Here is a 26,815-nt window from a genome sequence, read left to right as displayed (position 1 = left end):
ATTATGTACAGGTACTTACTCCAGTGGTACATTAACAGTAGTAAAAGTAGTTAGCATATTTCTTTTTAATCTCTTGGTATTATTGAATCAATATATAAAATGTCATTTGTTCCTAAAAGTATTTTATCTTTCTCCAGTTGTAGTTACCCTTACTGTTCATAATGTTGCTTAGGACAGGGAGATTTTTACAGTGTTGTCCTTCTTCACATTTTGGTAAACCACTTTGTATCTTAACTGCTGAGTTTTCAAAGTATGGGAGGATTTAGAGCTTATTTCTCTCCATGCTTTTCATTTTTCTTTTAGCTTCATTTGTTAATGTTTTAATGTATGTTTTTTGCTTAGCTTTAAAAATAAAATATAGATGAGGTCTCACTATTTTGCCCAGGCTGTTCCCAAACTACTGGACTCAAAAATAATCTTCCTGTTTCAGCCTTCCGAATAGCTGGGACCACAGGCGTGTCATCACATCTTTATGCCCAGCTTTTTTTTTGGGGGGGGGGCGGTACTGGGGATCAAACTCATGACCTCGCACTCACCAAGCAGGCGCTTAAGCCACTGAGTTGAATCCCCAGCTCCCATGCCCAGCTTTTTACTTAACTTTGTTATTCCAATTGTTCCCAGATTCCCAAATTGAGTTTTATGTCTTCTTCTTTTTATCCCCCCAAAAGTTATATTTTTAAACTATGATCAAAGTAAAAAGATTTATTTTTGAGCAATAATAAAGAACATTTTCTTACCCTATTTAATGATTATCAATATTCTTGTTCAGTAGGTTTTAACAGTCTTTGCATAATTCTGTAGAACAGAATCTGATTGAAAGCCTAGAAATTCTGGAAAACAACTAGAAATGAACTTTTCTTCAGCCAGTAACTCTGTTACACTCTGAATATATATTTAAATGTGTAAAAATTAATTAATGCTTAAAAATACCCTATTGCCATCTTCTCCTGCATATTGTAATATTAGGATTTTTTATTTCTATAATGATTTTTATTTTACCAAGAGTTTTACGTATTCATTTGAACGTCTAGGTATGGCAGATGAATGAACATTTTAAGGCTGGAATTGTTTCATAAATCTCTTACACTGTGTTGTAAGTTTCTTGAATTTCATGCTCTCTGTTTATAAATGTTTTCTCCTCTCCAATTACTGACATAGCACTTAACCTAACACTTGGGTTTTGAACAGATATCTTAAAACTCAAAACATGAGTATCCATTAAAAAATTTTTGTCTGACTCATGAAACTTACAGACTTAAAAAAAGTCAAAGTAGAAATGAAGTAGAATTTTACATCGATTTTTACTGATTGCAGTAAATGTGTAAGAGATTATTTATTGAAGTTAATTTTGTTGTGCTATCACAGTCTATCACAGATTCAACCATTAAAGCCATTAAGTGGTTCTAACTATCCCATACATAAACTGGCATCAGATACCTTCATCTTTATAGGAAGACTGATGCCATTGTATTGATTTTTGTGTTTATGAGTGGCTGGAATCAGAGAAGCTTTTTCATTATTCATTTAAAAACACGAAGCTTTTGCTATACAACATTTACTGTGTTGGTTCCTGGAATTACAAAATAAATATTGTTCTTGTCCTCCAGAATTTCTGTTATTCAAGACAAACATCTAAAAAACAATTGGTTTCAAAATATGCAAACAGTACGATAGTAATGATATATGCCAAGGGTAGTGTGGAAACATAGATAAGGGAAGGCCTAACCCAGCTTTAAGTAAGAAAAGGAAAGAAAAGAGAAAGATGAATAGCTACAAGAAACACTGTCCACCTGAGGCGGCTTTTTGTTTTTTTGGGTGTTTTTGTTTTTTGTTGTTTTAACAGAGTCTCATGCAGGGCAGGCTGACCTTGACCTCAGCAGGGATTCTTCTGCTTCAACTTCCCGAGTGCTGCGATTACATGTGTGCCCCACCACACCCAGCCCCGAGGCAGCATTTTAATGAGTGAATAGAAATTAGCACCCCTGGACATGGTAGTGCTAGCCTGTAATCTCAGTACATGATTTCAGCACTCAGGCTGAGGCAAGAGGATTGCCATGAGTTCACCCTATCTCAAAAAAAAAAGTTGGCAACTTTTGGTGGGTAAAGACAGGCATCCTACAGGAAGTGAAAAGTCAGCACCTCCCGAAAATCAGCTATGCTGGGACTGGAAGGACCCAACAAGAAGCCAAGTAGCCAGCCTTTCTGGTAAGCCTCACAAGCTATGCGGTTTCCAGGAAGAGAAAAGTCAGGTAGTGCCTCCCACGAGCCTGCCGCCTACCAAGCCTACCAAGGCTTGGCCTGAAAATCAGCATCCCCACCCACCCACCTACCCACCAAGCAACCAGCTGTTCAAGAGGACAGGCTGAGTTGATAGCAACTGAGGTACAAAAAGCAACTAAAGGCTTGTAGTGTTTAGTTGGTTTTGCAGGCCTAAGGCCAGCGGTCCAAGCATTTCTTGGGAGGGCGACAGCAGTATAGCAAACATGGGGGGTTTCCTTGTATCTTGTCTCAACTCCAGTATTGTTCTTACTGATTTGCTTTGTTCTGATTGTTTGCTTTATTATTATTCTGTTTTGATTGGCTTTGTTCTGTTTTGTTGGATTTTACTATCTTTAAAATAAAATAAAATACATACATACATACATAAAGCGTCCTTGTGGTAGAGTGAACAGAAGAATGGGGCAGTTTACTTGAGGAACTGTTAAGTCATTTGATGGTGTTGAGCATCATGAGAGAGACTGGAGAAGTTACTGTGTTTTGCTGAAAATGCAGTTGTGTTAGTCTACTAATTAAATGTTGTTTAAAGGGAAAATCCTTTTAAGATTAAATCCACTAACATTATTAGCACATTTTTTAAATCATGATAAAGTATTAAAGTGACACTTACCCAAAGACCTGTTTTGATATTCTGCCTTAGCCAGTATAGATATTACAGGTTACATACAAGTCTTTTAATCAAGATAATAATCTTTGTCTGTTTAATTATAATGCTAAATATAACATGAGTCAGCATCACCATTATTACACGCTGCTTTGATGACCGGCTACTGGCATTTGGAGTGGTAGTCACTGCTGGGCTCCTTAAAGAGCTTTTTATATTGTCAGTTACCAGTTGCTACAGGTAGCAGTGTGATTTGTGCAGTAATTGGGTGCTGATAGAAAATTAGGGTTATGTTCTTTACTTCATCTTTTACAGACTATAACATAAGCTGCTGTAGCGCAAAGGTATCATATCTACCTTAGTCTCTTACATGATAGAGAGAAGCACAGTCCCCAGCACAAAGCAGATGTTCAGTAAATGTCAGATGACTGACTAGTCTGTGACCTAAACAGTGAACTTGATTGCTCTATACAAAGAAAATGAACAAAGTTCTGGTTGGTCATTCCATCTATTCAACTCACATCATTTATGTTGTCACATAATTAGCATGTATCATCTTTAATTTCCTCTTAGATTATCAAGGAAATCTTTGCTTGCTAACCTACATTAGATTTATCATTGTGAATGCCACTTGTATTTCATAATTTCATTAAAAATTCAATTTAGTAGAATGCTAAACAGCCTTAAGCTTCATACTAAAGCATTTTCTACAACCTATGAATCATAATCTCTTTGCTGTGGAACTCAACTGGCTATGTGATCCTAAATGGAACTAAAGTAACAAGACACTTTGATACAGGATAGGGACTTACTAGAAATTTCACCACCTTTTTATTTGTATAGACCAGTGGTGGTGAACCTCTTAGAGCTTTCTGTGATAACAACCCACTGTGGTACGTGAGCCTTAGGTTCGCCACCACTGGTACAGATCTTTCTTTTGATAAGCTATATTAGTTGATTTGTTAGATGGCTTTTGAATAGAGTGTTTTTGAAATTTTCAGTGTTAAAGTCACCTAGTTTATCCACTAAAGATTGTAGAAATAAGATTCATATTATAATTCACATATATATATATATATATATATATATATATATATGAACATTCCTGAATTTAAGTGTCTTCACTTAAGTGTAAAAATATACGTCAGTTGTCTTTTAGTTCTTCAGCAAGTATCTTAAATGTGTTAAAGTGTTTGGAACTTTTGAGGTAATCTGAAAAACCTTTTTCTGGTTTTTAAATATAAGAGTCTGGGGTGGGTTTTTTTGTTTTTGTTTTTTCCTTTTCTCCTTGTTAGTGTTTCTTAGAACTGCCACTGGGTTAGCTTTGGATAAAAGAGGTAATTTAATAGAAGATGCTCTGGAAAAAAACTAGTTCACATTATTTTATAAAAGTGTTTACTTTTTGAGAAAATGCATGACTTTAATATTACTTGGTTAAATCATCATTTCATGTGTTCTGTCTTTTAAAAATTCAGGCTCTCATTAAAAATAGAACCAGGGACAAGTACACCACGGTCTACTGCTTCCAGGGAAGATTTAGTAGGTTAGTGCATTGTCTTCTCTCAGTTGTAAATAATAAATTGCGTCTCCAAATAAAAAAGAATATACCTCAAAGTAAATATGTATTTAGCATATCTTGTATTGTATACAGAAGTTTATTTTTGGTTATAAAATCTTATCGATCCCTACTGTTACTAGATAAGAGGAAGGGCATAGGTGGTAGGGAATAAAAGAGAAGAGTAACAGGGAGGCAGTAGGTATAATTAGAGTGTGTTATATGCATGTAAAATACACATTGAAATCCAATATTTTGTAAAATAAAATTTTATTAGTCATTTTGATTTTTTTTTTTTTTTTTTTTTTTGCCTTTGGGGTTGAACCTAGGACATCACACATGCTAGGAAAGTACTCAACACTGATTACATCTCTAGCCCTAGGCTTTTGTTTTTTTAATTAAAAAGTTGCTTGTAGTTTTGTCAGCAATATGCAAGTAAATGTTACCTAATCCAGGAAAACAGGTGCAACAGAAATGAGAAATTATGAATATTCTGTTCGTTTCTAAGATTAAGAATGCAATCTCTAGGCAATGAGGGTTGATCTGTGGTATAAATCTAAAACTACTAATTCAAATAATTACTCAAATCAGTTTGAGTGACTTAATTTAAAAGTTTCCTTAATACTGAGTCCAAAACTAAAGCTATTTTTAAAATGCTGCCTATTTTATCTGTTGCATAATGGGGTCTTATACCGTAATCAATGAAACATATAATTGAAGAAATTATTCCTTTAAGAAATAACTGATTGGGGCTGGGGATTTAGCTCAGCGGCATAAGCGCCTGCCTTGCAAGCAGGCAGTCATGAGTTCGATCCCCGGTACCAATAAAAAGGAAAAAGACCAAAAACAAAAAAAAGAAAGAAATAACTGATTATTGCCAATATACAACTTCACACTAACCTTTTATTGTATATTCTAAAATATTTGAAGGCCATCTAATAATTAAATGTGAAAAAGTAAGGTAACAAGCCATGATTATCTAGAGGAAGGGCGTTCCAAGGAAAATACTTTAGTCTAAATCTCTTAAAATGTGTTTTTAATTCTTAAAGCAATATTTTACAGAACTGAATGTGTTGTATATTTACATATGACTTTTAACATGAGTGCTTAACACCCCCACCCTGCACCTTCTGTTAAAGGAAGCAGAAACTTCCATGAGTAAAAAAGCAGTGAATAAAAATAAAAGCACTGAACCTAGGACTCAGAAGACCTAGGTATTTAGACCAAGTTTTGGGGGTTTTTGTTGTTGTCTTTTGTTTTGGATTTTGTTTTGGAGACACGGTCTCATTATGTAGTTCAAACTGGCCTTGAGCTCACTATTTAAGCAAGATCGGCCTCAAACTCACAGCGATCCTTCTGCCTCATTCTCCTTAGGGCTGGAGTTGCAGGCACGGGCTCCCATCCCCAGTGCAGGCCAGGTTTTGTCTGTGAGGTGAGGTCCTGAGCCAGTTCTGCTCCTTCCTATGTAAATGGAGAATATATTTACACTGCCTCTACTTAGTGCAAGTAAAAAAAAGATAGAAATTAATGGATTTTTGTATGGTTTGGGGGTCTGTGCTCTAGCACTTGAAAAATAAGTATTCCTCATCTTCAAATCAGTTAAAATATATACTTTATATCAAAGAATTAAAAATAAAATAATCCTTTGAAACCACCTGAAAATTTCCTCTGCCTGTTTTAATTGAACCCTTAGGTCCTGAAGTAGGAGCATCCCCGCAGAGTGGACGGAAGAGTATAGCAGCTGAGGGGGCCTTGCTGCCGCAGACACCTCCGTCTCCTCGGAACCTGATTCCGCACGGGCACAGGAAGTGCCACAGCTTGGGTTATAAGTCAGCATTTGTTATTTTACCTCTCAATTTTTAGGTTGTTTGCAGTTGCATTTATTTTCTTTACTTTATTAAACAGCTAATAAATAGTGTCCTTTCATAATATTTTTAATAATCTTTGATTGAGTAGAACATCTTGTTTACTAAAAGAATCTTTTTTTCCCTTGACCCAGAATTTGAAACTGTTTTCAACCACTGCCTTCATATTTGAGGAAGATAAATGAAAGAGCCATTATAAGTAGAATTAAAACAGTAATATACCATTTTCCTTTTAATCACAACATTTATATCAGAGAAGTCCTAAAATAAGTACTAAGGTCTAAAAATTATTCCTGAGTATAAAGAAAAAGGAAAGTGACGTTTTAACTTCATAATTATTCTCTAAAAGTGAACTTGAAAACAGTTTTTTAATATACCTGAGACTTAAGATGAAATTAAAATGTGTTCTCATTATACAGGTAGATATAGCTGGGTTTCCTAAAACCTTTTCCTGGAAGTGTTAGTTAAAGGCTTTCCTGATAAAATCAGTATGTTCATTACTACAAAAGTTGAGAAGTGAGTTCAGGATAGCAGATAAATTTTTCTGGCCAAAATCTTAGACTATCTTGTATATCCTGAATTGTAACATAATAAAAGTTCTGAAAGTGTTTCTCTTTGTTTCCAGTTTCATTCATAAAATGAACACAGCAGAGTTTAAGAGTGCAACGTTCCCAAATGCAGGGCCAAGACATCTGTTAGATGATAGCGTCATGGAGCCTCACGCACCATCTCGAGGCCAAGCTGAAAGTTCTACTCTTTCTAGTGGAATATCAATAGGTAAGGAATGGTTCTCTGAGAGGGTTCCAACTTCTATAAACTAAGAATTTAAAACTAAGCTGGAGGGCTGGGGATTTAACTCAGTGGCATAAGTACCTGCCTTGCAAGCAGGCAGCCGTGAGTTCGATCTCCGGTACCAATAAAAATGAAAAAGACAAAAAAAAGAAAAGAAAAGAAATAAATAAATAAAACTAAGCTGGAGTCAGGTGTGGTGGGAAATACCTGAAATCCCAGTCCTTGGGAAGCTGAGGCAGGAGCACTGCAAGTTCATGGCCCGCCTGGGCTGTGTGGTGTGTGTCTGAGATACACAGCAAGATCCTGTCTCAAAAAACCAAAAAAACTTAAGCTGGGAAAGTTTCATTTGCCCAACTACAAATAGTGAAAATTTGATTTAAAATTTAGATTTTTTAAAGTAACAAATATAGTGTGAAAGTAATATTTAATGATAGTTTTTAAAGTACTAATGTTTTTGAATCCAGAAGAGGAGGCATTTGAATACTAGTAGCAAACAGCAGACAGATTTAAATTGGTTATCTGCATGCAGTTTGGTTGTAGAAATGAGGAAAAGTGTGGCATCAAAAGAAGTTTTAAGTTATATGGATTAAGGAGCTATTTTTAGATGGTGATGCTGTTGCTGGGAAAGAGAACTGGAAGAGCACTTGTGTGAGCAGTGAGATGTTTGAAGGACAGCTGAGCTGAGTTTCAGGGATTAATGATTCTGTTTTCAGTGTGTTTGGTGCTTATCTAGATGTTGGATTGTTGAGTGTGTAAACCTGAAGCTTAGTTGGTGCTGGCAAGTGGGTGGTCTAAGGGTATGACCTACCATATTTATATGGTAGGAGACTGGATATGGATATCAACCAGGAGACTGGTTGATAATCACTGAAGGAGAGAGCATCAATAAATGAGAGAAGGGCATGGTGGCACATACCTATAATTCCAGCACTCAGGAGGACTAGCCAGGAGAATCACTGTGCATTTAAAGCCAACCTGGACTACAAAGTGAGGTTAAAGCCAGCCTGTACCGCATAGCAAGACCCTGTCTCAAAAAGATAAGATAGACAGACAAAGAGAAGAACATTCCAACATTTAAGAGAATGTGTTTTTTAATTTTTTAAGACTAGGCTTCATTATATAACCCAGGCTGGCCTTGAGCTCACTTTGTATGTCAGGTTGACCTCATATTCAAGATCTTGCTGCCTCACCATCCTGAGTGCTGGGATTAAGATGCGTACAACCATGCCCAGCTGTTTTTTAACAAAGAAGGTAGATGAGGCTGAGTTATGTAACTTAATGATAGAACAACTGCGTACTATGCACAAGGCCCTGAGTTTGATCCCTAGCACCACAGAAACGAATAAAAGAAAAACTATTAAACCATGAAAAGGAGAAAAAAACCAGTGTGTAGTATTATGAAAGTCTAGCATCTCAAATATGAGAAGAGTTGTGACTATCATTATCAAGTACAAAAAAGAAAGCTAAGATGATATGATAGCTTCCTGTCACTATAATGAACAGCTGAGACAAATCAACGTAGGAAAAAAGAAAAAACAGTTATTTAAGCTTAGTTTCAAAGTCCATGATTGCCAAGCGTGGTGGCACATCCCTGTAATTCCAGCACTTGGGGGGCAGAGGCAGGAGGATTGTTGCAAGTTAGAGACCGACTCTGGTAGCCTGAACTGCATAGCAAGACCTTGTCTCAAAAGCACAAAAAAGTCCATGATCAATTGGTCCTGTTGCTCTTGGGCATATGTCAAGGCAGCATATCATGAAGAAGGACATGGCAGAGCAGAACCACACACCTTGTGACCAGAAAGGGAAGGAGAGAAAGAGAAAGAGCTAGGGTTCCATAGTCCCCACCTACGGTGGTACCCCACCCTTGACTACAGGCCAAGCATTCCACAGGCTCCATCCACTGCCTTCCAGTAAGTCCCAACTGCACATCACGTCTTTAACACACAGACCTTTGTCATTTTATGAGCACAGAGAAATATTTACATTTTGGAATGTTTAAAATTTTTATTAGTACACATTTGCACTGAGTACTAGTGACATTCATCTGAGGAGTTGGTACGTGTACACAACACGTCTTAATTTTACTTCCATTTCTACATCCCCTTATCATTTGCAAAAGGTCTATTTCCCTGTTTTTTATTAGCTGCTTTTTATTTTGCTGTTTAAATTATGTATGCTTTGAACTTTTTAAAATATAAAATCCAAGTTGGAAAAATAATTCTGGTGTTTAAATAAAGTATCTTTTGATTTTAGGTAGCAGTGATGGTTCTGAACTAAGTGAGGAAACCTCGTGGCCTGCTTTTGAAAGGTAAAAGAAATTGCCCATTTGAATAACTTTGCATGTATTTTGTCTGCATAAGATTATATTCTAATATGAAGTTGAGGGCTGAGGATATAGCTCATTGGTGCAGCACCTGCCTGGCAGGCATGAAGTCGTGAGTTCAAGTCCCAGTACAAAAAAAACCCCATGAATTTGAAGAGGTATTTTTTTCTCTATCTCTGAGGGACCACGTAAGTTTTCTTAAATTAAGTTGTTCATATTTGAGTTTGGAATTGTACGTAATAAGAATGATCAGCTCTCAGTAGCCTTATAGATACGTGTATTTGTTTGGTATCTTTACACATGTGTTTGAATTTGAAGTATATTTAACAATGCAACTTAAATTTTTAAATAATTTTAATAAAATTTTGTTGCAGGATTAAAAGGCAGCATCAGTATGGAGCAAATAATTCTCTTTTGATATTCAATACAAAGTCTAAGAATGTGGCCAAACAATTCAAATAGTTTATATTAAATGTTCATTAGGATTCTCTTTTCTTTAAGTGTATGTTTAATTGGTATGTGCATGTAACGTCTTGATCATTTGCAGTACCTTTCTTTAGCCTCTCGCACTTTTCTTCTCCTTACCTAGTTCCCTACCCCATTCCCAGACCTACTTTCTAGTTTCCTATTGTCTATTTATATTTCAAGTTTCTCATATAAGAGGAAACATGTAATATTTAACTTTGTGAATTTCGCTTATTTCACTTAACATGATGGTCTCAAGTTCCATTCATTTTCCTACAAATGACATGATTTCATTCTTCTTTATGACTGAATAGTATCCATTATGTCTGTCACTTTTTTTTTAACTAAACAGTTTACCTCAAGCATCACTTAGACAGCATGTTTATTTATATGCTGGCTATCTCAAGCATTGTTCAGGGAGGTCTGCTTAAAAATTTGCAATTTTGGAGGGCTGGGAATTTAGCTCAGCGGCATAAGCACCTGCCTTGCAAGCAGGCGGCCGTGAGTTCGATCCCTGGTACCAATAAAAAAGAAAAAGACAAAAAAAATTTTGCAATTTTTGCTCATCCTTTATTAATTGGACTGGTATGTTGACAAGTTTCTAGGCTGTTTCTAGAGCTTAGCTATTGGAAATTGTGCCACTATAAACGTGTATATATGTCTCACTATAATGTGCTTAATTTTAGAAATATTTCCAGCAGAGGTATTTGTGAGTCAAATGGTATTTCTACTTTTAATTTTTTGAAGAATCTCCACAACCATCTCCAAAAAAGTTTCATATTTTTATACTAGGTCATATTCCAATGGTAGAGGAGCAATCACTTTTCTTCTACATTGTCATCATCATTATTGTTTTTTATGTTCTTAGTGATTTTGACTGTGCTAAGAAGGGATCTTGATACTTTGATTTGCGTTTCCCTACCCTAAAGGCTAAAAAAATGTTGCGTGTTTTTTCATATATATACTCAGTAGTCGTTTGTACTTTTGAGAAATGTTTCTTTAGTCAGTTTGCTCATTTTTTTTATTGGATCATTTGTTTTAGAGGAGGTTAAATTTTTTTTAGTTCTTCTATATAGAGTCTAAATATTATCTACTAGGAGAGTAGCCAGCAAAAATTTTCTTTCATTCTGTAGGTTGTCATATTCTTTGCTATACAGAACTTTTTAATTTGACATAAACATTTATTGATTTTTTTATATTATTTCCTGTACTACTGGAGCTCTATTTAAGAAGTCTGTGCTAGTGCCTATGGCTTCAAAAGTTTCCTCTGTTAGCACACACCTGTAATCCCACACTCAGGAGACTGAGGCAGGGGAATCATTGTGAGGTCAAGGCCAGCCTGAACTGCATAGTGAGACCCTGTCTCACAAAAAAAAAGGTTCCTCTGTTATCTTCCAGCAGTTTCAAAGTTTCTGTGTTTATATCTACATCTTTGCTTCATTTGGATTTGATTTTAGTATAGGATGAGAGATAATGATCTAGCTTCTGCAAGAGATACCTAATTTTCCCAGCTCCTTTTGTTAAAAGAGGCTGTCTTTTCTCCATTTATGTTTTTCACTTCTTGGTCAAAAATCACATAGCTTTAGATGCTTGGGTTTGGCCAGGGATTTAACTTAGGTGGTATAAGCATTTGCCTTACCAATACTGCCTTAAACTGTATTGTTTAGGTTAAATGTTAATATTATATGAAAATTTGAGTTGAATATGTACAGTTTGGTTCCCTCCTGCCCACCTGTACTAAAGCTGGAGTCCAGGACTTCTTTAATGCCAGGCAAGCACTCTACCACTGATTTACAGTCCTCAGCCCTTTTATTTTTATTTTTGAAACAGTATCTCACTATGTTGCCCAGGCTGGCCTCAAATTTTTGATCCTCCTCTCCCTTCCTCCTGAGTTGCTGGATTTACAGGTGTGTGCTACCACACCCAACCTTGTTAAGTCACTTTAAATTTTAAGCTGGTTAACTGTAAAATTAGATCCTTGTTTCCAATTCCTTACTACTATGTGATTTAAGATTTTACTTATAAGCCATATATTTTAAAGTATAGTATCTTTTGGTCCTTTCTACTCTATTAGTGTTCCCAAGCTTTGTTCTTTTCACTTGTGGGATTCCTTAAAATTTATTTGTACCTTCTGCCTTTTTTCTAGTCCTTATTTTCATTTTTCTTAATTTCAGTGTGCCTGAAATGGAAAAAACACAAGAATTATTTTTTTCATGCTCTCTGAATTTGTGCATATTATCCTTTTTTCTAGAAAAAGCATAATACCATCAGCTGTAGGTTATAAAGTATATTATGTTTTAGATAAAAAATTACTGATTAGCAAAATTGTTCTTTCCACTACGTAAGTTGTAAGTGAGTAACCCAAAGTGGTGTTGTGTTAATGTTTTCATCCCAGCAGGTTTCCTATCAATACCGTATTTATTGGCCTTGATATCTCAAAAGTGTTTTTTCTTCTCTGACAGACCGTTTTACTTTGCAGACATTTGCAGCTAAGAGGGAAAAGTCTACTTGTGCCAACTTTAAACAGTGCTTCATTTTGTTGTTGTTGTTTTTTTTAAGCCAGTCAAATTTAGGGGGGGTGGTATACCAACTTTAGTGACACTAATGTTAATAAGTTCTGATAACCATCTGAAAACTGCCATCGGACCAGCCAGTGGTTCATTTTGTTTTTTGCTTTTAAAGACAGCATCTTCCTATGTTGGTTTAGCCTGGCCTTGAACTCACTCTGTAGCCCATTGTAGCCCCAAACTTGCATTAATCATTTTGCTTCTGCCTCCCAAGTACTGGGATTACAGGTGTGTGTCACCACAGCTGGAAGATCAGTGGCTCTTAAAACATTTTGAAAACCTTGTCCAGCAAGATTCAGACATGAAATAATAAAAAGGATATGTAGAATAGTGACATAATTATTATGCAGTTTGTCTCCTTTATTCTCTTTAATTTACTATAAAGAGGATTTCCTCATCAGTTTTAAATTTATGAACCGCATTGCTTTTAGGTGTCTTCATAAGGACACGTAATAAAAATTATTACGTGAATTATTTGTAGAAAGCTAGGCACCAAATTTAAACACAAATGGAGGAAGTAAAATACAAACAGGCTCTTCTGAAGCATATTTTTGGGTTTTTATATTATTGGGCTACAAAATACCTTTTTAGTTCTTCTGGTGAATGGATGAAAATAAATGTCTATAGAAATATATAATATGTATTAAACATCTATAAATATTTCTTAAAATATACTGCATGCTTTAAAAAGAGGAACAATCGCATACTGTCCTTTTGTAAGATTTAGAAAGCAGTGTTACACAAAGGTGCTCTCTTAATAGTATTCTAGGTATTGGTGATAATTGTGTGAGTAAAAGTATATGTAATGTATACAATTTATAATGGAATCCAACAGGAACAGATTATACCATTCTCTGGGCCCGGTGACAAGAGTGGCACGAAATGGCTATCGAAGCCACATGAAGGCCAGCAGGTACAATTCCCCTGTATCCAGGGGTCATAAAACTTCCCTCTGGTGTTGGTGATTGGCTTATATGGGTGTGGTCTGACATTTCTGTTCTTTCTGAGCTAATTGGCTTTAAAATTAAACAAATTGCCCATGAATAACTTCCAAGATGCAATATTGAGATAAATTGAAATTTCTCTTCCTGATCACAGAGCTAATGGCTAAAATTTTTTATCTTTGTCATATTTTTTAAATGCTTCCAAGTTGGTAGCCTTTTAACACACAAGTCTTCCTAACATTGCTAATTACTGTATGAGCAATATAAATTTCTGCTTCTTAAACTACATAGCATTTTTGCTGGTAAGTTTATATTTGTCCTTTTTAAGAATTCTTTTCCAGTAAACCACAGATCTTGAATCTAGACAAGTCTACTTGATTAAAGAATATTTGTATATTTCAACATGTCCTGAATATTTTTCTGCAGTATATTAACTGTGGAAACAACTGAGGATAGTACATTGATCAGAAATACGAGGTTTAGTGATAATGGGTAATCAATGAATTAAAAAACAGCAAAATAACCAACTATGTTTCTCTTTGAAGGTGTCTAATCTCCTTGTGTATACTTCTCTTACTATAAGCAGGTCTACCATGAAATTTCTGCTGATTGTTAGATTAAGTCACTTTGAAGACACCTAAATAACGAAAAAGGAATAAACTGGGAAATTTCTGTTTTCGTTGCTTTTGTGGGAATGCTGTATCTCGTGTAACACCCCCAAAGAATGCTGTTTTCATTAGTATGTGTTTTAATTGGTTCATGTAAAAATCATTGCTTTGAAATATAGGATATCAACTCAGTTGTGTGATTGTTTTGTGATGGTTTTTAAAGATATATACAGTAAAAAGGAAGTCTTGAGTTTGGAGGTTATTCCTTTCTTGGAGAGCTCTTAGGCCATAATCAAACACTTATGTCATGGCTGCACTTGAAAGTCATTAAAATTTACTGCAGAAAGCCAGTTTTTAAAAATATGTTATTGCATTTACTTTTTCACTTATTTTAGAATTAAGTTAAGCATGAGTTTTCGCTCTTTGCCTTTGTGAGCTTCTGTTATTTTCATTTTCAGTTTTATAGACTTAAATACTTTTAATAAATAGAATCCTCATCTCTCCTACCAGGACTTAAAGTTTCTAGTGGGGAAAATAAAGTTACAGCAGTGACACAGCACGGCATGTGAAGGAGAAGGAAAAACTCTTAAATATTTATGTTAATCTTTATTTTGTGAATTCCTGCATTCTTTCTAAATTTACTTGTTCAAATATGGAACAGTGTGTGTTTTAACCATCTGCTGATTTTAATAACTTCCTAATTAACTTTTGTGACAGCTTATAAATTTCAAGTCAGTAAATCTTTAAAATTATCAGTGTCTTCTTGGCTGTGAATAAAGTAGCAAAGTTTTTTAAATTAATAGTAATTACATTTTATTTAAGTTCCTATTGAATCATTACAGTAGACAAAAGCTCTTATCTTTTTCTTCATTCCCCTATTACAGTTCTGCGGAGTCAGAAGATTTGGCAGTACATTTATATCCAGGAGCTGTTACTATTCAAGGTGTTCTTAGGAGGAAAACTTTGTTAAAAGAAGGCAAAAAGCCAACAGTAAGATTTCATTATTTATAAACACTTCAAAAAATATATAAGATCCTAAAATGTACTGAACAATTGAAAAGAATCAGATATATAAGGCACTTAAAGGAATTTTAAATACCCATTTTCCTCTACATCTTTCTTAAAGTTTTATATCTGCTATATAGATGTCTGCTGAGTCATATGTTAAGATTGGTTAAATCAAGATACTCCTGTACTATCCGTCTCTTTATCCTCTAATACAATTCTTACACAAAATTATTTTTTGCGGAAAGTATATGGCTAAATATTATAGTATTATGTTTAGGAAAAACAAAGCAACAACCTAAAAACTGGAATTTAACCAAATTTGTTTAGTTAAATTTCTGTGATAGTTTTGTTTTTCCTGTTTAAAAAAAAGAACCCAGGGGGCTGGGGATTTAGCTCAGCGGCATAAGCGCCTGCCTTGCAAGCAGGCAGTCGTGAGTTGGATCCCTGGTACCGATAAAAACGAAAAAGACAAAAAAAAAAAAAAAAAAACCCCAGTATTAAATGTTCTCCAAACAACAACTCTTTTGTTGGGGAAGAGGTGTAGTAGAGTAGAAAAATACAAAAACTTTGATGTATAGCCACACTTAAAGCTTTTGAAAATATGAGGGCTTTTTAAAATACAAAGATGGTTTTCATGTAAGTACTCTTACAAGAAGCCCAAGGCCCATACAATCAGGAAGCCACACTGGGCCACCCAGTGAACTCAGACTGGCTACTGTGTCTGTCGTGTTACTCTTCGTGTTGTGTGGGTGATGCCAAACATAGAGCAGTGACTAAGACAAAACTAAGTGTCTGCCTCGTGAAGATTCCTTTCCAGTGAAGAAAGATACAGAGGAAACCCTTATAACAGGGTCATGGGATGCAGAATGATGTGTGACAGCAAGGTCTGTAAGAAAAGGGACTTAGCCTTTTGAAGAGACAGGAATCTTGTGTCGTCGAAGCATTGAAAGTGCCGATAAAGTCAGAGTGTAGTGCTGATGGTGTATTACTTGTGATATATAAGAGAAACAGTGAAAGTGAAATTAACTTGTGAAATTGGGGACTGAGCTAGGTGATCGTTGGTGACATTTTTTGAAATGGGCAGACAGGTAAGTTCTGGCTAACTTCAGTTTGGCATACTTAACATTTGAGTGGAGCTGTCAGTTTGGCTCTTGAAAAAGCAGTTTCTTAGTTCAGTAGAGAGGTGGGGCCACAGGTAGTGATTTGGGCATCATTTGCATACAAAGAGTGAAATACAAACTGAATGTGAAAAATTACAAAGAAGGTGTGGCTGGAAAAAGAACTCTGTAGCATCAGAAGTCTGCTATAAGAGGAGTATAAAGGAAAATCAGGTAACATCCTAGAAGCTTAGCAGTTAAAGTACTTCACTTAGGAAAAAGTGTTCAGCTGTGTCAGATAAAAGTTTGACTGTGACAGGATTTATACTCTGGTAAAATGTCAGTGGTCAGAGAGCGAGACCCTGGCTGTTTCAGCCTGAACGTCTAAGAAAATGGCAAAATAAAAGTAGAGGCAGGAATTAGAGACAAACTTGCAACTTGCAAGAAGTTGTGCTATAAGGGAAACAGAAAGATTAGATTGGGGGGTGGGAATATTTTAAAGATGGGAGCATTACCAAGGCTCATTTCTATAATGATGGTAGAGGAAAAGAAATTGAGAAGTAGTAGCGAGAAGAGTTTATAACAAAATCAAATTAAGAAAGTAAAAGGGAATCTGTATAGAATCAGGATTTAACTAGTTTGTGGTAGGAAAAAGAAAGGCATGTGTATCCACAAACAGGTAGTTAGCTGGAATCAGTGCTGGGAAAATGAGATTATCCTCACCAGCATTCATCTTTCTCCAGGAAATATAATATGAAAGGAAAATACATCAATTTGAGATTGGTGATCACGTTTTTATCAGTAAGAATAATTCTATGCTTTCTGCAGTAATAGTCAACTGCTATGATATGGTATGAGGTTGTCAGAGTTAGATTTGACTGGGGGTTAGAGTTTTATCAAAAAGAAAGGCCTTGGTATTAACATATTTGGAAAGAAAGGGTGCAGTGCTAGATCACTGCCAGATCTGAGGGAAAGGGAAGGACAAAGGAGGTGATCACAGTACTAGATAGTATTAAAAAGTGATGCATTCTTAATAAATTCAAGAATTGCCTAAACAAGAGTAATTGTGTATATTATTAGCTGGAAGTGATAGACACACTTGAGTTAAAGATTTCAGAAGTGCTACAGCTTGACTCTGAAATTAAGACATTGATGACTGAAGAGTGACATTAAAAAGGTAAAGAAACTGAGAAGCGAGTAACATTTTAATAGTATATTCCATTTATGCTTTCCAGGTAGCATCTTGGACAAAATATTGGGCAGCCTTGTGTGGAACACAACTTTTTTATTATGCTGCCAAGTCTCTGAAGGCTACAGAACGCAAACATGTAAGAATTTGTCCTCCCAATTCTTAGCATTGTTTCACAGCCTCTTCGTGGTTTTAAAGAAAATAGTACTAATAAGATTTTTGGCTCCTGGTGTGAATGCAATAATGAAATTAGTTGTATTTAGTAGAACTATTCCAAAGAAGATCTTGGAGTAACATTTGCATTTTGAGGTTCTCTTTTGAATATGATTTTTCCATTGCAAATGTCAAAACTGCTTATTACAAATATCAATCTTAGCATCAAAGTTTCTTCATGTTCTCTGAGTTTCTGGTTCAAAATTTTGTAGTCTTGGTTTTGAATATGTAAAATGTGAAAATTTGAGACCGACATCTAAAGTTGTTTCTCTAATGTGGTAGTAGCCTTCTCAACAATGAAGAGCAATGGGTGATTATTACAACTTCTTGATAAATCTTCTCAGAGTAGAATTTTACTATAAATCCCTTTTGCATGTTATTTTGTTGTTTTTCTCTGCTGCTAATAAAATGTTTAAAAAGAAGGAACAGTTTCCCATGTTGTATTAGTAAAACCCTTTAAGAAGAATTTTATTTCTAAGTCATATGCTGGAGGGATGAAAAATTAAATGATTTACCCTGCTGAGACAAAGTAGATCAACTAAAGAAAAGTTTATTTCCTTTTTCCTTCTTAAAAATTTCATAGATCTACTGCATATGTCAGAGAAGCTATATTTTATTCTCACGATGTTAGCTCTTTAATCAATCAAAAGGTGTAGAAGAGAACATTTTTGGCTTAAATGAATGCAGGAAATGCCAAATGTTGCTCACTATAGCTTCTCATCACTTGCCTAAGTTTCATGTGTATTGTAGTTTTGGGTTCTTTTAGAGCTGGCGATTGAATCTAGGACCTTGGGCATGCTAAGCCCCTGGCTCTGCCACTGAGTTCAGACCCCAAGCTCCTGGAATCATTTTTTATTTTTGTTAATAAAAACATTTATTTTTTATTTTTTACAGAAAAACCTAAAGTCTGACTTGATAATGACGTGACAGTTACTCAGGGATTTACAGTGTGTCCACCTCAACCAATGTGTTTGTGTTCGTGGGGCTTGGGGAGCCACACAAACACAAGCAGCACAAGGGAAGAAGGGGCCACAGCAGGAGTGATCTCAGTTCTTCCGTAAAGAAAAGACAGTATAGCATTCTGAATCACTGATGGAATCATACTCTTATCAGTGACTTTTTTTGCATATTATGGTAATGATTTAGCTAGCTCCTTGCACTGAGGTAAAAGACTTGAGTGATCATTTTATCTGTGAATATTTTGGTATCTTGTCTCATTTGCATAGTCAAATATAGTGAAACCATTTTCATCATAAAAAACAATGCCCACATACCCTAGAAGGCTATCCTGATTAGTTTTACTAGAACATTTTACAGAGTAAAATGCTACAAAACACTCTACTGCTGTACTTCCAGGGGATAGGGAATAGGGGATGATACAATTAAATATAATAATTTTTTATATAGCCACTTTGAGAAACTCATTGAGTAGACTTCACTTACTTTACTAAAGTACTTGGATTTTTCTTAGCTTTAATTGGAAGCCAAATTAGAGGTATATTGAATTTGTCATGTAATGCATATGTTAATATTATTTTCTGTTTGGCATTACTTACTTACATATACTAATGTATACTATTACTTTAGTTGGCAGTTAATTTTATGAGGTTTCTGGTAAATATGTATATGAAATAATTTAGAAATTATAATACATTTTGAGAAAATAAATTTGACTACCAAGGAAATGGACTGTATTCCTTATCTTTTCTAATTGAAACTGTTCAAAACAGGATAGAAATCATACAGACAGGCCTCTGCATATATTGAGTGTTAATTTGGAGATTCAAAACAATATGATACAGAATTGAAAATAGTGAAGCAAAACATTTTTAAAATTTTGTTCATAGTTCAAATACAGCAGAGCTGTGAGGTTAAGGAAGCATCACCTCACTAGAATCAAGCAAAAAATGGAAATCCAAAGTGATCTGTGATGGAACCCCAGCTGACGGAAAGCAAAATCGCTCAGACACTGAGCAGAAAGGTAAATACTACAGAGAAGGGGCCCAGGTGGATATGTGGGACCCTGTCAGAGACCATGAGCTGTGCAAGTATGCATGCCAGGAGCTACAGAGGCTAATGGCCAAGATCGAAGGCCTGAAGAGCAGAGATGGCAAGGATGTGGCAATTGAAATTGAAGAATGGAGGATCTAGAGCTGTGTGCATTTCATAACTCTAAAGAATAAAGAAATTAACTGATTAGCTCACATCAGGTTGAAGAAATGAAGAGATCAAGCAAAAAGTAGATGCCTGTCATCTACAGCTACAGAACTTGCTTTATGAGGTGATGTACCTGTAGAAAGAGATCACCAAATGTCTGGAGTTCAAGTCAAAGCATGAAGAAATTGATGTGGTCAGTTTAGAGGAGTTTTACAAGGAGGCTTCACCAAACAGCAAGGGCAGAAGTCACCATTTAAGACCTTCACCAATAGACGCTGGCACATCTAGCCTGGGAGCTGGCGCTGGAGCAGAGAAGACGACTACAGAGTAGTATCAAGAGTGTCTGTCCAGCAAGGAGAAAATCCTCAAAGATTGAGGTTATGAAAGTGTACTTGAGCAGGCTTCAGCCTTGACTCAGTAGCATCATGCAGGCTTTCCTCCCAGGGGTACCTGTTCGTGTCATTTGACCAAGCTCACAAGCAATACGAGACAACCAGACATCTGCCACCTTCCTGTATGAGCTCTTTGTGCAGGCCACTGCCTGTGGGCAGGCCTGTGACAAGACCTTGTCTGTGGACATCAAACGCAGTGTGGATGAAGCCAAACTTCCTGATGACTCCCAAGATCACAAGAGTGATCAGATGCTGAGGAAGAGTGGACCATGGGGTGAGGTCAGTGGACGACAAGCACAAGGAGACGCTGAAGAGACACACTCTGTCCCTCGTGGTCGACCTGAAATGCAAAGATGATAGCGTGCTTCACCTGACTTTCTACTACCTCCTGAACCTCAGCATCCTGACTGTGAAAGCCAAAGTGACAGTTGCCACAGAGGTGAGCCACCCCCATGAGTGCAGGGGACTTGCTGTCTCCTGACTCAGCACTGAGCTGTGTGTATCCTGGTGACCACGGAAAGAAAACTCCAAATCCAGCCAATCAATACCAGTTCGAGAAAGTTGGCATTTTAACTTTTAGAGGCTATGTACTTGACCTACGTCACCCCTATTTGTGGGTACAGAAGCTGGGAGGCCTCCATGTTCCCAAAGAGCAACCCTAGCACACAGTGGTGCCTGATAACTTGCTGAGCGCCAGCTACATGGAAACAGCCACGAAGCTGCTGAAGACTAGGGTGCAGTCCTGGCTGGCTCTCCACAGTTTGCGTCCCTAGAACACGGCATTGTACCAGTTACCAGTGATCAGCAATACCTCTTCCCTGCCAGGGTCGTCTATTGGCTGGTGAAGTGGGTGACAGTTATCTCTGAAGATGATATGGAATTGCATTACACCAAGGACATTGTGGAAGCCAGGGACACCAGTCTCTACTACATGGCACTCATTGAGAGGGGCACAGCCAAATTTCAGGCTGCCGTAGTGTTGAACCCTGGCTATTCCTCCATCCCACCCACTTTCCACCTCTGTCTGAACAGGAAAGGAGAGAAAGCCAAGAGCAATGATGACAACATTCGGGCCATGGAGAGTGAGGTCAGTGTATGCTTCAAGGAGCTCTGTGGCCCTTGGCCCAGTCATGAGCTCTTGACCAACCAGCTGCAGCGGCTATGTGTGCTCCTGGACAAATACCTGGAGATAAGAGCCATGACAACAGTGTGGAGGGACTGAGGGAATTTCCCCAGGAGAAGATGTGTCTGCAGCTTTTCAGTGGTTCAAGTAGGATGAAGCCATTTATATGTAACCCTCAGGCTGGGGATTTAGCTTAGTGGTGTAAGCGCCAGGTTGGCAAGTGCAAGGTCATGAGTTTGATCCCCAGTACCCCCCCCCCAAATTACTGTGTTTATTAAATATAACCTCCTCGGTGATCTTTCATCCATCACTGACCTCCCACTTGGCCAGTTACTTCCCCCAGGATCCCACCTCAAGTACTGGGCGTCTGTTTTTTGCTTTGTTCACGTGAGGCTTTTAATAGTCTCCAAAGACCGTAGCTAGTAAGTGTCACCTGAAAAAGCAAAACAAAGTTCAAATACAAGCAAGTTGGAAGAAAACATCTCCCATAAATAACAGATAAAGGATTAATATCACTAGTAGACACAGTGCCACATCTTTAATGTTCTTACCACAATATTTAACCTCTTATGAGAAAACATGAAATTCTATTGGAAAACACAGTGTAGGACAACCTGAATTCTTAAAAAGACTAAAATTTGGCAGCCAGAAAAGTTATAGAGAGACTATTATGTATTAAAAGGTACCTGACAACTAAAATATACTTATGGTAGGGTTTTTACTTTGAGCTGTAGAGAGCAGAGTGTATTTGGAAGAGTGACTAGAAGAGAAGAGAGGCTATTTTATTGTCTGTTTTTGAATGTTTAAAGTTAAAAGCATACTCACTAAAAAAATGTTTTTAATGGAAGCACATTCATTTTAAGAAATAATACACCTCCCCCCATTAAAGTGCATAGCAAAAAGGCCTGCGGAGTGTTGCTCCCAATGATGATTAATCCCAGGAGTACAGTGGGATTCAGCTGAGGGTCAAGGGACATTATAGTGTATATCTGTTTTCATCACTCAGTATTACGGGGCTTGTGTTAACTTTTTTCTTTTCTTTTCTTTTCTTTTTCCCCAAGAAGTAAATGTTTTGAGGAAAAAAGAAAATCATGCCGTGGAAGGCTTGTCAAGTCAGGTGTTTTGTAGTACTGCCAATTTCATTCTTCCTAGTATTAAAAATAGCTAGATTTTTAGCTTTCATTTTGTAGTCGTTACAAATGTACTTTATTCATTTTCCAATTTCTTTTCATTGTGAAACATACAAAGCAGTTAAGTGAGTACATTTTAAGACACAGTACATAAACATTCCTCCACCTCACCTAAGAAACAGAACTGTCAGAGCTATCCCAAATGACAGCCCCTTTCTTCGTGATCGACAGACCGTCACTGTCTTGAATTTGTAGAGTTTTACCATATATGCTTCCTTATACAATAGTTTTATTTTAGGATGTACCTAAATGGAGCACATATATGTTCTTAAATGTATACTTTTTTGGTTACATGGTTGAGATTCATTGTTTTTATGCACATAGCTGTTACTTTTCACAACTGAATAGTGTTCCATTTCTACTCAGTACAGTCTACTGTTGGTGAATATTTAATGGGTTTTTTTCCCATTTCTTTGCTAACAGTGCCACTGTGAATATTTTTGTGCACAGGGTCTTTATCTAGGTTGTATACCTAAGGAATACAAATGCTTAGCTTTACAAGAAAATGCTACATTAAGTTGCACAGTCACTAGTAGTGCAGTAAGATTCTATAGCCTACCCATACTTTTATTATCAAGCATTTTCATCTCAGCTAATGTAGTATATATAAAATGTTACCTTATTATTTTAGTTGGTGTATCGAGTTTGACCTTTTTCTGTGTTTTTTGGTGATAGTGTTTCTGTGAAATGCCTTAATGTTTATTTTTACTCATAATTGTAATAAAAAGTTTGTATATATCTCAGATGCAGATCTGTTAGCAATGGTATATTGAGAATTCTTTTATCCAGTTTGTTTGATTTACATTTTTACTCCCTTTGTGGTATCCATAGCCTCTTTTTGACACACTACTGTATTGTTTGCCAGCATTTTGTAGAATTTTTTTCATGTTTATAAATGAGGTTAACCTAGTTTTCTGGTTTTTTATAGCATCCCTTTCTCAAAGTTACAAAAAATTATATCTAAAGTAAAAAAAATAAAAGAATAATTTGTCATAAAAGCTAACATGCATGTAAACATATCTTTTTTTTTGAGAAATACAAGTAAGAATGTTATCACTAATACTTATCTGATAGCTTTGATAGTTTATTAAATCAGATTAAGAAAAACAAATGCAGTTGTTTCATATAAGCAGTAGCACAATAATTAGGAAAAAGTAGCAAAGAAGAAAGTTAGGCTCACTAACATAATGCTTTTGGGGAATGAAGAACTGGACAAGTCAGGGTTTGATGAAGAATTGAAGCTGGAAAAGGCCTGGAAAGTAGCACACTCCCTGAAAAAGTTACATTTAGATGCATTTAATAATAAAATGTCTCCTGTTTACCAAAACAAGCCAGAAGTCCACATCTTCTCTCTCATTAGGCGAAACTGAAAATACACTCTTACCCGTGCTCAGAATATTTATTTTTCACTAATTATCATTGTTTTCATTATTTCACTCAGTTCAAATCGACATCAAATAAGAATGTGTCAGTAGTAGGATGGATGGTGATGATGGCTGATGACCCAGAGCATCCAGACCTCTTCCTGCTGACTGATTCTGAAAAGGGTAAGTTGTTAGGCTCCTTAGGACTTCAGGTAGTGTGTATACATGATTCCTGATGAGCCTAATCCTAATGTAACTAGAATACTCAACAGAGGAAGGGTTGGTTTTGTTTTATCATGAACTATTTTTGTCACGTGTTTTAATAAGCTAGTATTTATAGAGCCTTTTAAAAAAATAAGCATAAGCTTAAAGATTAAAAGGTCAACTAAACTATAAAGGATAAACAGGGAAGGCGAGAATTTGACAATAACAGCCCATTGTTGCTTTAAAATCTCAAGAGACTGCTCTTTCATCAGTTCTGTAATCCACACCACTGTCTACATTAAAATACTTTACATACGGTATTTAGATACATTGGTGAATAGATAAACTGGCTGTTGACCCAGTGGTCAGACTCCAAAGCTTGTAAACTCAATGAAAACTGAGTGGTAAGCTATTAAAAATTACATCCTTCCTCTGTCACTGCATGCAGCAGGGTCCATCAGAAAAGATCCCTGTGGATCTACTTTTCCTTGGTAGTAACTACTAGCTAGTGACAGAAAGGATGCCAAAAAGAAAATTCTTTCACATCCACACAGAATTTTCTGCTACAGTAACTTAAAACTAAAGTGTTATATTTGTTACATTTCATTGACTTCATAGTATATTTTGACCTCTGTTAATCTAGATCCTGTTTTCATAAAGTCTTTGCCTATACTAACGTCTTCAAGAGTTTCACTTATTCTATCTTCCAACAGATTTAATATTTCTGTTTTAATATTTAGATCTTTGATCCATTTCAAATTTAGTGCATGATGAAAGATATGGGTCTAATTTTAATCTCTGGCATATGTAGAGCCAGTTTTTCCAGCACCATTTATTCATTATATCTTTCTTCCAGTGAATGTGTTTGGAACCTTTGTCAAAACTAAGGTGGCTTAGTATGTCTGGAGTTCTTTCTGCATCTTGTAATCTGTTCCATTGATCTTTGGATGTTTTTTGTTTGTTTTGGGGTGTTTTTTTTTTTTTTTTGCCAGTTCCATGCTGTTTTTATCATAGTAGCTTTATAATATAATTTTAAGTCAAGGATTGTGATGCTCTCTTTCTTGCCTTTGTTACTCAGGATTGCCTGTGCTGTTACAGATCTCTTCTGGTTCCAAATGAATTTTAGGATTGTTTTTTCTAATTCTGTGAGGTACACTGTTGGAAATTTGATCAGAATTGCATTAAATCTGTGTAACAGTTTTGGAAGTATGGCCATTTTCACTATATTGGTTTTTCCTACCCAAGAGCAAGAGAGATCTATTTTCTGATATCCTCTTCAGTCTCCTTTTTTCAGAGTACTGTAGTTTTCAATGTAGAGGTCTTTTACATCATTCATTAGATTGATTCCTACATATTTCATGTTTTTGGATGCTATTGTGGAAGGTGTTTTCATAATTTCTCAGTGACTTTATTATTCATGTGCAAGGAGGCTATTGATTTTGAGTCTTGATTTTATGTCCGGCTACATTACTGAATTTGCTTATTAAATCTGGTAGTCTTTTGGTGGAGTTTCTGCCGTCTTCTATGTAGAGTATCATGTCATCTGCAAATAACAATAGTTTTAACTTCTTCCATTCCCATTTTTATTCCTTTTCTTTCTCTTGTCGAATTGCTCTGGCTACAGTTTCCAGGACTATGTTGAATAAGTAGAGACAGTGGACATTCTTGTCTTGTTCCTGATTTTAGAGTGAAAGCTTTCAGTTTTTGTCCATTTAGTATGATGTTGGTTGTTGGTTTATCATAGATGTCTTTTATCAGATTAAGATAAAGACCATCTATTGCAATTCTCTGTAGTTTTTATCATGAATGGGTGCTAGACTTTGTCAAGAGCTTTTTCTGCATCTATTGAGATGATCATATGGTTTTTGTGCTTGGTTCTGCTGTATTACATTTATTGAGGTACGTATGTTGAACCATCCCTGCATCCCTGGGATGAAACCCACTTGGTCATGGTGTATAATCTTCTTGATGATTTGTTGCATTCTGTTTGCCAGTATCTTATTGAGTATTTTTGCATCTGTGTTCATTAGGGAGATTGGTCTGTAGTTCTCTTTCTTAGTTGGGTCTTTCTTCAGTTTTGGTATCGGGGTACTACTTGCTCCCAGGAATGAATTTGGGAATATTGCTTCCCTTTCAGTTTCATTAAATAAAGAGTTTGAGAAATAGTGGTGTTAGAGGGGGCTGGGGATTTAGCTCAGCAGCATAAGCGCCTGCCTTGCAAGCAGGCAGTCGTGAGTTCAATCCCCAGTACTGATAAAAACGAAAAAGACAAAAAAAAAAAAAAAAAAAAAATAGTGGTGTTAGGTCTTCTCTAAATTTCTTGTAGAATTCAGCATTGAATTTGTTAGGCCTGAGCTTTTCTTTATTAATACATTTTTAATAACATCTTTGATTTCATTGATATTGGTTTATTTCATATATTTATATCTTCCTGATTCACTTTTGGTAATTCATATGTGTCTAGAAATCTGTCCATTTCTTCTGCATCTTCCATCTTATTAAAATACTAGTTGTCGAAGTGTAGGTGTAGATGATCTGGATTTTTGTAGGATCTGTTGTGATTTCATCCCTTTCATTCCTCGTTGTATGGATTTGAGTCGTTACTTTTTTGATAAGGTTGGCTAAGGATTTGTCAATTTATTTAATCTTTCAAAGAACCAACTCTTGGACTCATTGATTCTTTGTATTATTTTCTTAGTCTCCAGTGCATTAATTTCTGCTCTGATCTTTCTCTAATTTCCTCCCTCAATGAGCTTTGGGCTTGGCTTGTTTTTCTTTTTATAGGAGTTTGAAGTTTGACATTAAGTTGTTTATTTGCACTTGTTCCATTTTCTTGATATGGGCATTTACTGCTATAAATTTCCCTCTAGGCTGCTTT

General features: G+C 36.1%; 1 protein-coding gene and 1 pseudogene across 5 annotated transcripts in view; both read left to right on the top strand.

Annotated features, from left to right (window-relative positions):
- Nucleotides 1-26,815, top strand: part of Ralgps2 (Ral GEF with PH domain and SH3 binding motif 2) — a 148,873-nt gene that overhangs the window by 112,587 nt on the left and 9,471 nt on the right. For 4 of the 5 annotated variants that reach the window (XM_063240030.1, XM_003474629.5, XM_063240031.1 and 1 more), the window contains exons 11-18: nucleotides 4,357-4,424; nucleotides 6,130-6,265; nucleotides 6,927-7,078; nucleotides 9,347-9,401; nucleotides 13,284-13,361; nucleotides 14,885-14,990; nucleotides 17,341-17,433; nucleotides 23,811-23,916. In XM_063240030.1, the coding sequence (XP_063096100.1) occupies nucleotides 4,357-4,424; nucleotides 6,130-6,265; nucleotides 6,927-7,078; nucleotides 9,347-9,401; nucleotides 13,284-13,361; nucleotides 14,885-14,990; nucleotides 17,341-17,433; nucleotides 23,811-23,916 (794 nt within the window). The remainder of the gene's footprint in view (nucleotides 1-4,356; nucleotides 4,425-6,129; nucleotides 6,266-6,926; nucleotides 7,079-9,346; nucleotides 9,402-13,283; nucleotides 13,362-14,884; nucleotides 14,991-17,340; nucleotides 17,434-23,810; nucleotides 23,917-26,815) is intronic. The other variant, XM_063240032.1, reaches the window with a different exon arrangement.
- Nucleotides 17,814-23,804, top strand: LOC106028721 (THO complex subunit 5 homolog; annotated as a pseudogene).

The sequence above is a fragment of the Cavia porcellus genome, unplaced genomic scaffold, assembly GCF_034190915.1.
Source record: "Cavia porcellus strain 051 isolate PalLab524CR breed Dunkin Hartley unplaced genomic scaffold, mCavPor4.1 scaffold_29, whole genome shotgun sequence".
NCBI lineage: Eukaryota > Metazoa > Chordata > Mammalia > Rodentia > Caviidae > Cavia > Cavia porcellus.
Note: the sequence above shows the minus strand (reverse complement) of the source record. Positions and strands in the feature narration are given on the sequence as shown.